We start from the raw sequence: 14,593 nt of genomic DNA, 5'->3' as shown, positions 1-14,593 counted from the left end.
TGCATCTGAGAGAGAGAGAGAGTTTCCAATTCCACTGACCACAACAGAAAAAATGCTCAAGTATTTGCTGTCATCAAAGTGTTTATCTACTACCTAGAATACCCAACAATCCTAAACTAAATTTATTATAATCCTAAAATCCTTTTATCAAATGGAAATAAATTTTATTTTACTTCCAGTACACTGCTGACATGCCTTCACCCTTCAGGCACAAACTTCATTTGCTTACACTTAGATAACGGATTAAACCAAGAATATAATTTCTTGGACATCTTTAATTTATTTATGAAACATATTTTTTCTATAATTTATACATGTGGCTTTTTGGGTGCTTAAAACATGACAAGGTAGAATAACAGAGAAGTGAGGAGGAAGAGAACAATTATTATGAACACAACAGCTAGGTTGTGTAGGAGATAGTCTGCATCTAAGATTAATCAGGAAATGTGGAGATAGTCTACATCTGAGAGAGAGAGAGAGTTTCCACTGACCTCAACATAAAAAAAAGCTCAAGTATTTGCTGTCAGCAAATTGTTTATCTACTAACTAGAATACCCAACAATTCTTTTATCAAATGGAAATAAATTTTATTTTACTTCCAGGTACACTGCTGACATGACTTCACCTCTTAGAAACTCAGATCACAATCTTATATGAGTTTCATGGAACACATTCCCCTCAACCATTCACAACCTCATATCCTTTGGCACTCAATACCACACCACACAAAGGGAGAAAATCTCAACGTTTACTCCTCCTTTCCTGGCCAGACTACAATTTCTGTTCTCCAGATTCAAATAATGCTTGTTATGATTGTATTTTTGAAATTACCCATGTTAGAATGAGGACCTTCATTACCCAAAAATCCTGCCTGTCCAAGCCATAGTCTTCCAAGTGTGCCAAGGCAGTCCACAAAAACAAACAGCATGCTTTAAGTGGGTTGAGATAAAAAAATAAAGTGCCATTCAAAGCCTACACTGATGTCTGCAATACCCACAAAACAACCATTAATAGGCAAAATTTCATCAATGGTGGTCATGCCTTCTGGTTCCTTGAAAAACACTCTTGGGCACTTCTGTCAATCTGGGCTTCCACTTCTGCTCACCCAACAACAGTGTTGCAACATCACCTAAAGATATAGCTAACCTCTTCACATCCAATTCCTGCATGTAAGACACAAAAAATGTGTTATAAATTTTGTAAAAATTAAATTGCAATATGTTTTGGACAAAACTTACAAATTTCTTAACAATATAGTTGAGGAATTAATGTACAATGCTTACATAAAATTATATGGAGAGACATTTCAGTATGGAACATGTCAACCCCGAACTACGAAGCAGCTCTCACGCCATTGTACCATGTTTAGCACCAAGTGATTCAGGAGTTCTTGAGGCAACCTGGCCTACTCCTCTTTCAGAGTAAGGATAAGCCTTATTTGTTTTCTGGAGGGAAATTTCGAGCAGCAGTGCATTTCCCTATGTATCTACCAATGCAAACCTGTTTTATAGGGATTGAAATAAAAATCTGGGGAGAATGCTGGCCACTTGATTCGATTAATATCCTCGGTCTCCAGAAGTATCTCCACTGCTCGTGTACAATATGGTGTAGCATTGTTATCCATTAAATGATTTCTTCACCTACAGCACCATGAAACATTCACACATGATGCTGAAGAACTCTGTTACAATATTGTTAACTAGTCATAGTCCCTTTTTCCAGTACTTGTAACTCAGTGCATCCATTAAGCATAATGCTTCCCCACACCATGACCCCAGCAGAGCTGTACCTATCCCTTTCAAGAACATTCTCACAATGGTAAATAATACCACTTTTATGCCAGATCAAGTGTCCTCTGGAATCGGACTAAAGACAAACAACTCTCATCTCTAAAGAGTACATTAGCCCACTGGTGTCTTGTCCAATTTTTATGGATACAACACCACTGAAAACATGCTCTATAGACTATAGATAACTATGAACTATAGATAAAGGGATGCAGACTACAGGCCTTCAGGCATATAGGCCTACTTGTCACAGATGTCCTCCCACAGTTTGTTGAGATATCTGCATACTTGTGCTTGAATATAGCCAACTTGCATGCTGATGCCATGGTCGATTACATTTTACTGTTTTTATATATTGGGTTTTTATCCTTTATCTAAGTGTTAGCAAACAGAGTTTGTGCCTCAAGTACTTTCAGAACTGGGGCAACTCGTGGTAAAGGTAGTATCAGTTTTCATCACTTGCCTCAGTATCTCCTATAATGCAAAGCACATCTCCTTGCAAACATGTATAATGCTATGCATTAAGGGGAAGGGCCACTACTCAGACCAGTTTTGAACCTTTATTGAGGTCTCATCAATGCAAGCCAGATGGTTTGAAATGCTTCCCAGAGCCTGGATATAACGCTATGTGAGATTCCACTCTCTCTCTCTGGCCATAACAGTAATTTTGCAGCTTTCTTCAAGCTTTCCAATAATTCTTCCTCACATGAAATCATTCAGATGATGTCTTTGAGACACTACAAGACGTCCAAGATTGCAACTTTAATCCTTCAAGAAAAGAGTTTCTTTCAAACACAATTCTCTTAGTGTAGCCTCTTACCTTTTATCCTGTTGAGTGCTATCAAGTGACCTCTTTGTGTGTGATTCAAAATTTTGAACATGTACCCACTTTCTACTTGAAATCATTAGTTATACAAATTGCCAAGATTCATCTGAATTTGTGGTTGTAGAAATAGTGTTTGTTCTTAGGTTTTGGACACCAGTATAGGAGAGCTAATTTCCTCTACTTTTAAAGAAGAGGCTGATAGAAGGACATAATATGGCATATTCCAAATTATGACTGTTCATCTTTTTTCTGGCCATGTACCTATGAGGCATTTTCTGTCCACCTCTTCATCTATTATTATAATCCTTATTATGAGTGCTTGACAAAATTATTTTTTTAAGAGTGCTTATTCATTTTTATATTTGGATAATTAGGCAATCAGTAATCTAATGCATTTACAGTTCCTGTTTTTTTTTTTTTTTTTTGAAGGGGGGAGGGAGGTATCAGTTGTTTTAAATTTACAACCAAAGCAACTAAGACCATGAAGTTAGTGTATTACGTCTGTAAATTATGTGTTCTGGCTAGTTTGCCTGTTTTGCAAGATGAAAAACCTGAGTTTTGGAGGAAGGGGGGGAAGAAAATTGAAGCTAGTTTGTACTGGTTTAGTTAATTTAGCAAAAAGTTACTAAATTTAGTTTAATTTGTATTATATTATGTTGACTTAAATGATGTATCTTGAGTGTGTGTATGTGTGGGAAAAAAGTTTGTAAAAATGTGCCACTGTGGTAGAAAATATTTTAGAACGAATACCATGTCACAAATTTGGATGCATTTTTATTATTCCGTGACACATCCAGGGAGGCCATCTAATCTACAACTCTCCATCTCTATCACCACCACTCTACCCACCAACTAGGTGTTAATCTCACTATGCGCTTAATAACAACGGGCTGTTTGTTCAAATTACCTTACCCTTGCCTTCATTGATGTGCCACTTTGGGATAGGGGTTGAGGGTTGTAAAAATGTGACACTGTGGTTGGAAATATATTTAGAATGATACATATCCCAAAACTGGTTGCACTTGTATTGAAATGTTTTGAATTTTTTAGATTATTTTCAGAATTTAATATATCTTAAAAAATCATTTTAAAATCTCAAAAACTTGCTAAATATAAATAAATTTGCCTGTTTTTATAGATTTATTTTAATATATATATATATATATATATATATATATATATATATTTATATATATGTATATATATATTTGCCATGGGAACATGAACCAATGAGAATCTGCAGACAGTGGAGCTTAATAATCTCAATATAACTCTTAAATTAATTTTGTATTGCATGCCGTTATATTTCATTGGTAACGGCTAATCCTGAGACGTGTTACGTACAACAATCAGGAGCGAAGGTTGAAGAGGTATTTTAGACTAGCTTCAATAATAGATTACGTTGAGTAAGCTGCTCTCGAAGATTAGCAAATCTATCATTAAGATCTCGTACATTAAAATAAATTATTAGAGACAACCGTACAAAATAAATAATACTATAGCCTTGCTATTATTAAATTTAATTGGGTAATTTAGCAAAAGCATAAACGTATCCTTCTTCAAGGATACGAAGAAGCAAAATCACAAACTGAACATTATAAATGATTTTTTTTGAGACTTACTGAGGCAAACTGAATATAAAAAATAAAATAAAATAACGTTTAATTTTCCATTTCCTTAATTATAAAGAAAATAGGAAAAATAAACGTTAATTTTTTTTTCAAATATATTAGAATTTCAGTTTGTAAATATTAGACACCAAAATACAAATTGGTTTCTGTCTTCAATCTGAAAATTGCTTTAAATACATACTGAAGCAGAAGCTTTTGATTCCGGGTTCTGCAAAAAATGTCATAATCTTGGTTTTATTTCTGTACTCCACTATTGTATGATGTATAGGGAAGGCGGGGGAGGGGGAATACGGTTGAAAAATTTTGAATACATTTTGGGACCTCAGAATTATTGACCGCTACATAAATTTTAATTTAGAAGTCACTGAAAAAGATTTAGTTATTAAATAACTATATAAGCAGTAAATAATATGACGTGGAGGTTTTACAGTTTTTAATTGGAATCCAACGTCATTTACTAGATAAAGTTTTTATTCTCAGATAAAAAAAAAGAAAAGAATGAATGTAATAGCAAGTTTAATTGCATAAAATATTTACAATTATTTTATGGAATTAAATATTATATAGCAATTTTTAAGTTTGATAAGAAAAGTATTAAAATATATCTTCCGAAACATATCAACATATCCAGATCTCTTGTATTGCTTTCTCGGTACGGATGGCATACATATGTAACAATGTTCTAGATTTCGGGTGGCTACTGCACTTACAAAAGAACAAGAAATTTAAATAAATTTTTTATTATTTTTTTAAGAACTTTATTCGTTATTTAATTTTTACATTTAGAAAATAAACAACACAAAACTGTTCGTTGTATAATACATTTATAAAACGAAAAACAAGGAATAAAATTTATGAATAATAAATTATTAATATACTATATTAGAAAAACAAGTGTGAATATTAAAAAAAAAATTGCAACATACCATCAAATCCTGTCCTTCGGGTTTGCGACAATTTTCCGTGGGAGCCATCAAGTCGGAATAGCAAGGAAATTTATTGAACAAAATTGTTCAGAGAAGGAATAAATACGATAGGCTGCAGTTAGCTGAAATACCAGACACGCGACGCTGATATATAGTTTTACCATCAAAACTTGTCCGTTCTTGTTGTTAGCATGCCGACCAGTCGCGAGTCATCCCCTCGTTGAGTCAGATAACCAAAAGCAATTCTGAGAATAGTGAGATTAACAAAACCTATAGCCGTAGCAGATGTTTATTCGAAAATAATACAATGCTACGCAAGAATTTTGTAATACTGTGTTTTCCACATATGCAATTAACATATATAATAAATAGCTGCTACATTTTTATAATGCCGAACTTCCACAATTTTTTTTTCCATGAACATATAACATAATCATATTTATATACACATTAGTTGCTTCTTGTGTGGTTCATGTAATCGAATGAAAATAATAATTAGTGTAAACTCTATGTGGATAAGATGAAAAAAAAATCTTCAGAATTCATTCATCAATATCTACATTTAGTTCCTTGCCATTAATTCGTATCTGTAATGATTATTGTCGGTTAAAATTTTGCTCAAAGTCCACTAAACATGTGTAAGAAGCATATTCGAAACTCATACTTTTTAAGATCAGGCAAAATATTTTTTTAATTAACAAAAGAGCCGTACGGCTTTAGTTTTTTTTTTTTTTTTTTTTTTCATCACAACTGCCCATCAACAAAACAGTGCCGTTGGAAACACATTCGCTGATTAATGTCCTCCACACATACCGTTAAGAAAGTAATTGTATGAAATTAGAAAAAAAATTCTACGGAATCATTGACTGAATTATACGCAATTTTTATTTTATAAAATGTGGTGGCCTGCTATATTGCCGTGAAGGGTTTTTAAAGCATCAAGCTATTTTAATTAGTCTGCGCAATATAATATTCCAGTATTGTTGCAAGGTCGATGTGAAGTCATTAGCCTCTATATACAAGTAGCCCAGTCGTGAAGATAACTTCATGACTTTGTTGCTTACACTTGGATAAAGGGTTAAACCAAGTATATCATTTCTTGGCATCTTTGATTTATAATGTTCCGGTAGTTTTTTTTTTCTGTTTTTTTTATCACATGTAAATCTCAATATTTGTTTTTACGAGTTGTATATAAGTCACATGGTATTCTAATCTTTAAACCCTTTATACTGTAGTGTGTATAGCCAAAAGGTATAACTAAAATGGAAAGTTCACAACCGCTGTACGGAGGTATTTTCCTTTACATCAGCTTTCAGAGTAGCAGCAGTAAAACCAGTTGATAAGATGCGCAGGCGCATTCGACCTCGCACACTCTTCGAGCATGAAGGAGCTGTTTTCGGAACGTGCTTCAACTTGCCGTCTCCGTTCAAATGTGTTGGAGTTGATATTGTTGCGATACTGGAAACACGCTGGGATTAATTTAAGCGTCACTTTCCCAAGTGCCGAAAACTGCATTCTAGCAAGATAAAGTTTATTAACTATTAAATATTCAGTCATTTATTGCACTAATAGTATTGCTAAGGCCCCCTGGAGTCCGAAAGACTCATCGCAAGGAGGTTGAAAACTCGCAGATTACAACTATTGTACTTTATTTTAAAAATGTTAATATTTTATGTTCATGTAAATACATTTTCCATGTTTCGAATATACATAAAACAACTATAGATTTTGTTGTTTCATGTACAGCACATTTAATTAATAATATATTCGTTCTATTAAATTCATGGTGAATAACATTCTGACTAAATGAAATGTCATTCTGCGTTTTAAGAGTAACCGAAGGAATTTATTATTGCATTTGACTTGAGTGGAAGTTTTAATGGCTGATTAAAGCAGCGCCCGAAGATTTCGGAGAGGGTGATTAAGACTGCGTTGCAAGATTTGGTTTGAGGACAGCATGGTTGTTAAGGAGAGGACTTGTTTCAGTAATATAATTTCAATGACGATAAGGTGACAAGAGTATTAGAAGGAAATGCATATACAATAACGTGAATTTTCTGAATAAACTGAATTTTTCAAAGATCCCTGACAGAATCATGTATAATTAATTTATTATTATTATTCGTGACACCTCCAAGGAGTTTTATCGCGGGAGGACACCTACTATGCAACTGTCTCCACTACTACACCGAACCTCTACTACCAATCATCTCCATCAACGCCATCTACCGTCCACCACAACTAGTATTTTTTGTTTGTAAATTGCATATGTTCTGAAGGACCGATTTGTCTGTATGATTTATATTACACTGGATGGGATATAAATATTATATTAATTACTTGAACTGACAGTTATTAAGTGTATAATGAAGTAATTAGGGGGGAAACAAGACAATGATGCATGACATCCACACAATGTCGAAAGGGATTGGAATGCAGGCATATACCTATATATATAGCCATACATCCTACTTGTGTATTGGACACGCTCCTTACGAAAGAATTCCTGATTTTCAGTACGCAGTGCCTGAACGCCCAGTATGGTGTTATTTGAATGCAGAACTAACGTTAAGCACATTCAGTGGCGGATTACCCAATAGGCGTGCGTCTAGGAACTCGTCGTCGTCTCGAGGGGCCTCAAAAATTACATAGCAAAAAGATAATATGCCTCTAAAAATTTAGTGAACGTCTATATTTATTATTTATTTATTTTCTAATATATTTTTAGATAGCTAATATTTATTTTCTATATTTTCGGTCTTAAAAAGAATAAAAAATTATTTAAGATATAGTAATAAGCCTGAGCCTGTGTAGCTCAGTGGATGTGGCGTTTGCCAACCACGGCGCTTGGCCGCACGAAGGAAGACTTGGTTTCGAGTCTAGTCGGCGACTAGAGGAAATTTTTCTAAGCCTTTTTTCGACCGGTTCCCGAGTTAGTCGATCTCTGGCACGGGCAAGCAGGTTTTTCCTCCCGGAAACTCGGGTTTTTCGTCCTGTAAACTCAAGAAAATCGACCGTAGAACCCACATTATTTCAGACATTAAATATATTGTGTTAGAATTAGGGACCACGAGATGGCGGCACATTTGAGCCGTCTCTCTTCACTGAGTACCGCTTAATTAGTGATAGCCTTGGGCCATCTATCTCTCTTGGGTACCAGTGGAGATTGAACTGCCCACTCAGTCTCCAAAAGTTAGATAGGGCTAAATGGCCTCGCCTACTCCCCGTTTACGGGAATAAAAAGGCGTTAGCTGATTTTTTTTTTTTTTTTTTTTTTTAGTAATAAGCCTTATGACAAAATTGCGCCTAGGGCCTCAAAGGAACATAATCCGCTACTGAACACATTAAACCCAATCTGGCTCCGAAGCAAGAAAAATTTATAAGTAGTTTCTTTTTTTTTTCTAATAGTATAATTGGATTTTTTTTTTCTAATAGTATAATTAGAATTTTTCTTTTTTCTAATAGTATAATTCCTCCTGCCAGGACGGGAGGAATCTTAATATAGATTTTTCAATTGAAGGTGAGTTAGCCGATCTCATGCGGGGATAGTAGGGTTTTTCCCCCCAGAAACTTGGGGTTTTCATCCGGTATACAAACACACGCAATTTACAGACAAAAAAAAAAAAAAAAAAATACTAATAATGATGGTGGTGGTGGACAGTAGAAGACATTGGTGTAGATCAGTGCTTCCCAAATTTACGGATGCCAAGGCTCCCTTTGGAAAAATTAAAATATTTCACGGCCTCCCATCGCTAAAAAAAAAAAAAAAAAATCGTAATATGACATGTGTTATTATAATATTTATTGTATTTATATTCAATACAATATACTGTATATATATTCAAGATTTTGTGTTTGTAATCTTATTTGTGTTTCTTATCGATACCTTTAAAATGAAACTTATATTAAAAAGCATATATTTACTAATATTCATTAATCGCCGAAATACGCAAGAAGCAAAATTTGTGAACCAACACCAATGCGTGATTTTTTCCATTAAAATATAAAAAAGAACAAAGAAATAATAAAGAATAAAAATTAAATACGTTTCTTTTAAGATAAAAAAAATCTACGTTGTCTTAAAACATTTTAAATTTGTTTTCATTATTTCATGGCCTCCTCCCCTAAACAAAACGTACGACCCCCAAAGGGGCCGCGGCCCACAGTTTTGGGAAGCGCTGGTGTAGATGATGATCATGGCGTTTCGGTGTAGTTGGAAATTGTAGAGTAGATGCCCTCCCTCGATGAGTCTGAACTCCTTGGAGGTATCACGAAATAATAATAAGAAGAAATAAATATTATTTAATATGGCTTAATTGCATTTTTCCAGATACTTAATAATTATTATTATTATTATTACGCTAATAGCTCGCATCTCACTATGACGTGCATATGCTTGCGCACGTAGCAATTTGACACTGTGGAAAACACGGTGCCGCTAGCTTCCTTCGCCCTCCTAAGTGCTACAATATGGATTATTATTATTATTATTATTTTTTTTTTACAAAATAAGAGAATTGTATAGGATTGTTGATGATAAAATTAAATATTACAAGCAAATATAAATAAATTAATAAATATATTTATACAGTATATATAGAAAAATTGGGGGTGCTGCAGTTCCGCAGTGCCTATGCACGAGCCGCCCCTGCTCTCCTTGAACATAACAGACAAAGCACTCACAAGACTCTGGCACCCATTCCGCTCATTCACAACTCTCCAAGCAAAAAATCTAGTCCTCACATCCCTACAAACCACACCTTTATTCAACTTCCAGGGATGACCCCTTGTTCTGGTCCGTCTAGCCAAGTGCTGAAACATTTCCCCCGCATCCATCCTATAATTTTAAGTAACTTAAATGTTTCTATGATATCCCCTCTTTTATATATAAAAGAGGGGATATCATAGAAACTATAGACTAGTATAGATTTTACAATCCATACACCCCCAATCTATCCTCATAGAGAACATTCCAAAGGCCACTCACCATTCCTGGTCACTTGCCTCTAAATCCTCTCCACCACTTACTCATCCCTAAGAAACCCAGAGGACCAGATGTGGGCCTGACTATCAAGGCCTTATAAAAAGGAATAAGAACTTACTTATCTCTACTTGTTAACGTGTTCTTTAATAGCCAAGTAATCATATGGACAACCTAGCTTCATCCATTTCCTGGAGTACAGTGCCATCAATGTAGTCCCAAATCTATTAATCCCAAAATGCATAACTTTACATTTCTCCACATTAAACTGATACTCATTATATTTTGTCCATAATGACAGCCTATTTAAATTGTCGTGCAAGCTCTCCACATTACCTTGATTAACTATTACTCTACTGAATTTCGAGTCATCAAACAACTGAATATTTTCTTTCAGGTTATTTCCTATACCATTTATGTACAAATTAAACAGCAATGGTCCCAGCACTGAACCTTGCGGCACAGTACAAGTCACCTGTGTTCACCTCGATTCTGCCCCTCCATATACCATTTTTTATGTCTGTCCAGCAACCACCCTCTTATCCACTTAACCAGTGTCATATTCATCTCCATTTATTCTGATTTGCATAAAAGTTCCATGTGGTATTTTGTCAGATGCCTTTGCAAAAAAGTTAGTAAATTACCAAGGCATGGCTTACCCTTCACAAAGCCATGTTGATATCCTCATACAGTATCATATTTTTATCCACTCATTCTTCAATTCTCTTTTTTACCAATTTCTCTAGTACTTTTACCACCATGCCTGAGATACTGATTGGTCTATAATTTGCTATTGTATTCTTAGAACCTTCCTTATGCAAGGGAATTATTTTGCTCTCTTTTCACTCCCTCGGAACTCTACCAGACCTGAGACTTAAAGAGGCTAATAAAAAAGGCATTGTCAGTTCCCTTGCATATTCTCGCAAAATCCTGCCTGATACCCCATCCAGAGGCGAATTCTCCATGCTTGCTGCGCATGCTCATTAATTGAGAAAGAAGTAATATTTATTTGTTAATAAATGCATGCATTTATAAGCATTACATTTAGGCTTTTATTTTTGTAGACAGAAGACGTCTTAAGCTTGCGCGGCAATAATTGAGCTTTGCATTGTGTATCGAAGCCCGATGCTTGCTCGTCTAGTCAAAGCTACCTTGGCTTCTTCGGTTGTAGGAGCTTCCAGGTCCTCGCAGCAGCACTGTGATTTCATGCGCGCGCATAGCCATTTCACACGGTCTTACTCTGTTGTTTAAACAGGCCATACGCAGTCAACGTAGCTCTAGCCAGTGAGCTTCAGCCAACCTTTACAAGTGTGCGTGTTGCTTGGGAAAATTAAGTTACAACCAACTTTTTTTTATGACGATGTTATTGACCAGTTCATAAAAAAGAACCGTAGAGTAGAATTTGTATTCAGGTAACTAAATTGAAAAAGATAGAATATCATTTGTAAAATAAATGTTGTATTTGTATGAATAAATGTACATACATTTCTAAATACTGTATATAGTTTTAAATGGTCAGTAATTCATTATTCCGCTAATCAGACTTCAATCACATCTCTCACTCCCTGAATGATAACAAGAGCAAGCCTGAATTTCAAGGCCAGCATTCGCCCCTGATCCCATCTAACCCCACAGGTGTATTTACATTGAGATTCTGAAATATCCTAATAACCTTTCTTGCCTTGTACTGTTCATGGGTTTGCTGGTCATCTTTCTCTTTATATACCCTCCATAGCATTTTCTTCTTCTGCAGCTCATGCTTAATGATATTACTCATCTATCTAACTCCTAACTGATTAACCCTCCTTACCCTAGGTATACAATTTAATACTGCTTCCTCTAGGTGACCTTTAACTATATCCCATGCACTAGTAACATCCTTACCTTGCAGTGTTTTATGCCATGGCACAGATTTAAGTTACTTCCTAAGCTTGCCATAATCTGTTAAAAGCTAGACCTCGCATTTTCTAGGCCGAAACTATTTGAATGAAAAGTATGAAAAGGCTACGTCTGAGAATGAAGATTTTACAGGAAAACACTCAGGATTGCTGCCGAAAATGACTGATAGGGACAGGAGGGTGTTAAAACGGGTGGCACGCAAAAACCGGCTGCAATTCGCACAGACCATCTGGATTAGTTCCAGAGCGTCAGTAACACCATGGTGAGCACCAATACTCTACGAAAAAACTGCATTTACTGAGTTTCCACGGAAGAGCAGCGGCACACAATCCGAACATCATAACGAACAAGATAGCTCATCTGGCCTGGTGCAAAGAGCATATGACCTGGATAATTGACCATGGAAAACGGTGCTCTGGAGCGATGACCGTTCACCTGTTTCCAGTCTGATAGTAGTGTGTGGGTGCTGAGGTAGCCTGGTGAACGTTTGTTACAACAGTGTGTTGTACCTACAGTAAAGTTTGTTTGTGGAGGAGTAATGGCATGGGATGCATTCAGCTGGTTTGGAGTGGGACCACTGTTCGTGGTTCCATGAAGACAGCTCCGTATCTTGATGTTATGGATAATTAGGTGCTGCCTACACAGTGGAATTTTTATGGAACAGACCCGTGTTACTATTAAGATGACAATATCCCATGCTACAGAGATGCAACTGCAGCTCATGGAATGGTGTGAAGAGATGACTTCCCCGTGCAGACCAGGGCAGTCGTTTAACACGAACTGGAATTGCGATTGAGGTCCAGAGTGGCACTTCCTCGATCTGTCTCTGAACTCAGTGCTGTTTTGATGGAGAATGGAGATAAATTCCACGTGATATCTGTCTGCTGCACATTGGTGGAAAGCCTTCCTCAAAGAGTGCAGGAAGTGATCAAAGCCAAAGTTGAATATACCCGATATTAGGGTTCTTTCTGCTGGTATCAATTGTAAATCGCTGAAGTATCCAGACAATTATTGGTAGATAGTGTATGTGTATGCGCGTAGTAAAGCGAGAGCGAGGTATACTAACAGGCATCGAAAGAAAGATGGCAACGGCTTTGTCTTTACAACAGTCACATTTTAATTTTAGTTGTTTCATGAAATGTGAGGTGTGCTTTATGAATTCGTTAGATTATGTAAATAAATTAATGATTTTTTAAGGTGGATGGAAAGGACAAGAAATGCAGAGGAGTTGACTCTTCTGGTTGATATAAATGACTTGCGAGGAAGTGTGAATAAAGTAGCTCACAATTTGAGAGTGTTTCTAGAGACAGTGAAGCCAAAGTATGTGAGAGGGAGAATTGTGAGTGTGCGAGTACTGCTAAAGTATGATAGTATAGGCCTGATGAGAAGAGCAATGATTATGAATGGCATGTTAGTGGAAATGTGCAGGAAGAGAGGATATATTAACTGTGTGGGATAAATTTGAGGGTAGAGAGATGTTTGCTGCAGATGGTTTGCATTTGAGTGAGGGTAAAAATGTGAAGCTGGGTAGATTGTCGATGAGGGGAAGAGAACGTGTAGCCAGTCAGGGAAACGAAAACCAGATGGTATGGGGGAGGGGGAGGATCATGAGTCTAAGATACCAAGATTGTGAGATAAGGGACAATGAGAAAGGATGCAGGGATGGTCTCAATGGACTAACAATGGAAAAGCTACAAATGGAAATGGAATCAAGTTACTGGAATGATGCGATAAGGAATTGTGTTAAGAAAATTGGAAACCATGAGAACTCTATTGTGCATATACACCAATGTAAGGAGTATTATGAACAATGGCGCAGAGTTTGTGGCCTTGGTACAGTTAGTTAGCCCACAAATCATTTAGACATGTTAACCATGTTTCAATGACACCAAATGCTCACGGGAATAGAATGTGAGCCAAAGTGATGGTTATGGCATTTTTCGAAAAGGCAGAAAATATAAGATGAGGTGGGATATTATTAATGATTTCAAAACAGTTATATGCTCTTAAGGTGGAACATGAATAAGGCAATAATGTCTTTGAGGATATTTGGTGCAAGGTTGAGGTGCAAAAATGTTATATCTTTAGTGGGAAGCTGTTACAAGCCAGCAAATGCAGAGGGGGGGTGATTCTGAAATGTTCAGAATCACCCCCCCCTTTTTTTTTGAGTTACTCGGGGACAATTGTCTTATGCAGCACGTAGTTGAAGCAACACGTCGAGTGTTCGATTTAATAATATCATCTCATGCAGTGATGATTGAAGATTTCACTACTACGCCACCAGTTGGGGAGAGTGATCATGTGGTTTTGATGTGGGGAGTGGCTAACCAGGTACAAGCTTCATGGAATAAGAGATGCGTATGTGGAATTACAAAGCAGGGTACTACGATTAATTAAGGGAACAGATTGGTCATGTATAGTGGCTCGATCAGTTGAAAGAGAAAGCAGTACTGCTTGAGATTTGCTCCGGAATAAATTACTTACAGCAATGTTTGGTTGCATTCCTAAGGTTAAGAGGATAAATAAAGTAGGAGTAAAATGGA

At 36.1% G+C, this 14,593-nt stretch overlaps 1 protein-coding gene across 2 annotated transcripts in view; it reads right to left on the bottom strand.

Annotated features, from left to right (window-relative positions):
- The window catches only part of LOC150109333 (cellular tumor antigen p53-like), a 79,546-nt gene extending 72,823 nt beyond the window's left edge, over positions 1–6,723 (bottom strand). The window contains exon 1 of one of the 2 annotated variants that reach the window (XM_090412630.1): positions 5,171–6,723. In XM_090412630.1, the coding sequence (XP_090268756.1) occupies positions 5,171–5,218 (48 nt within the window). In that variant the 5' untranslated portion in view covers positions 5,219–6,723. Of the gene's footprint in view, positions 1–4,425; positions 4,593–5,170 lie in introns of those variants that run through there. The other variant, XM_090412639.1, reaches the window with a different exon arrangement.
- Positions 6,724–14,593: the final 7,870 nt, after the last annotated feature.

Source organism: Typopeltis vanoorti, chromosome 2 (genome assembly GCF_054136105.1).
Source record: "Typopeltis vanoorti isolate ZY-2024b chromosome 2, IOZ_Tvanoo_1.0, whole genome shotgun sequence".
NCBI classification, from domain to species: domain Eukaryota; kingdom Metazoa; phylum Arthropoda; class Arachnida; order Uropygi; family Thelyphonidae; genus Typopeltis; species Typopeltis vanoorti.
Note: the sequence above shows the minus strand (reverse complement) of the source record. Positions and strands in the feature narration are given on the sequence as shown.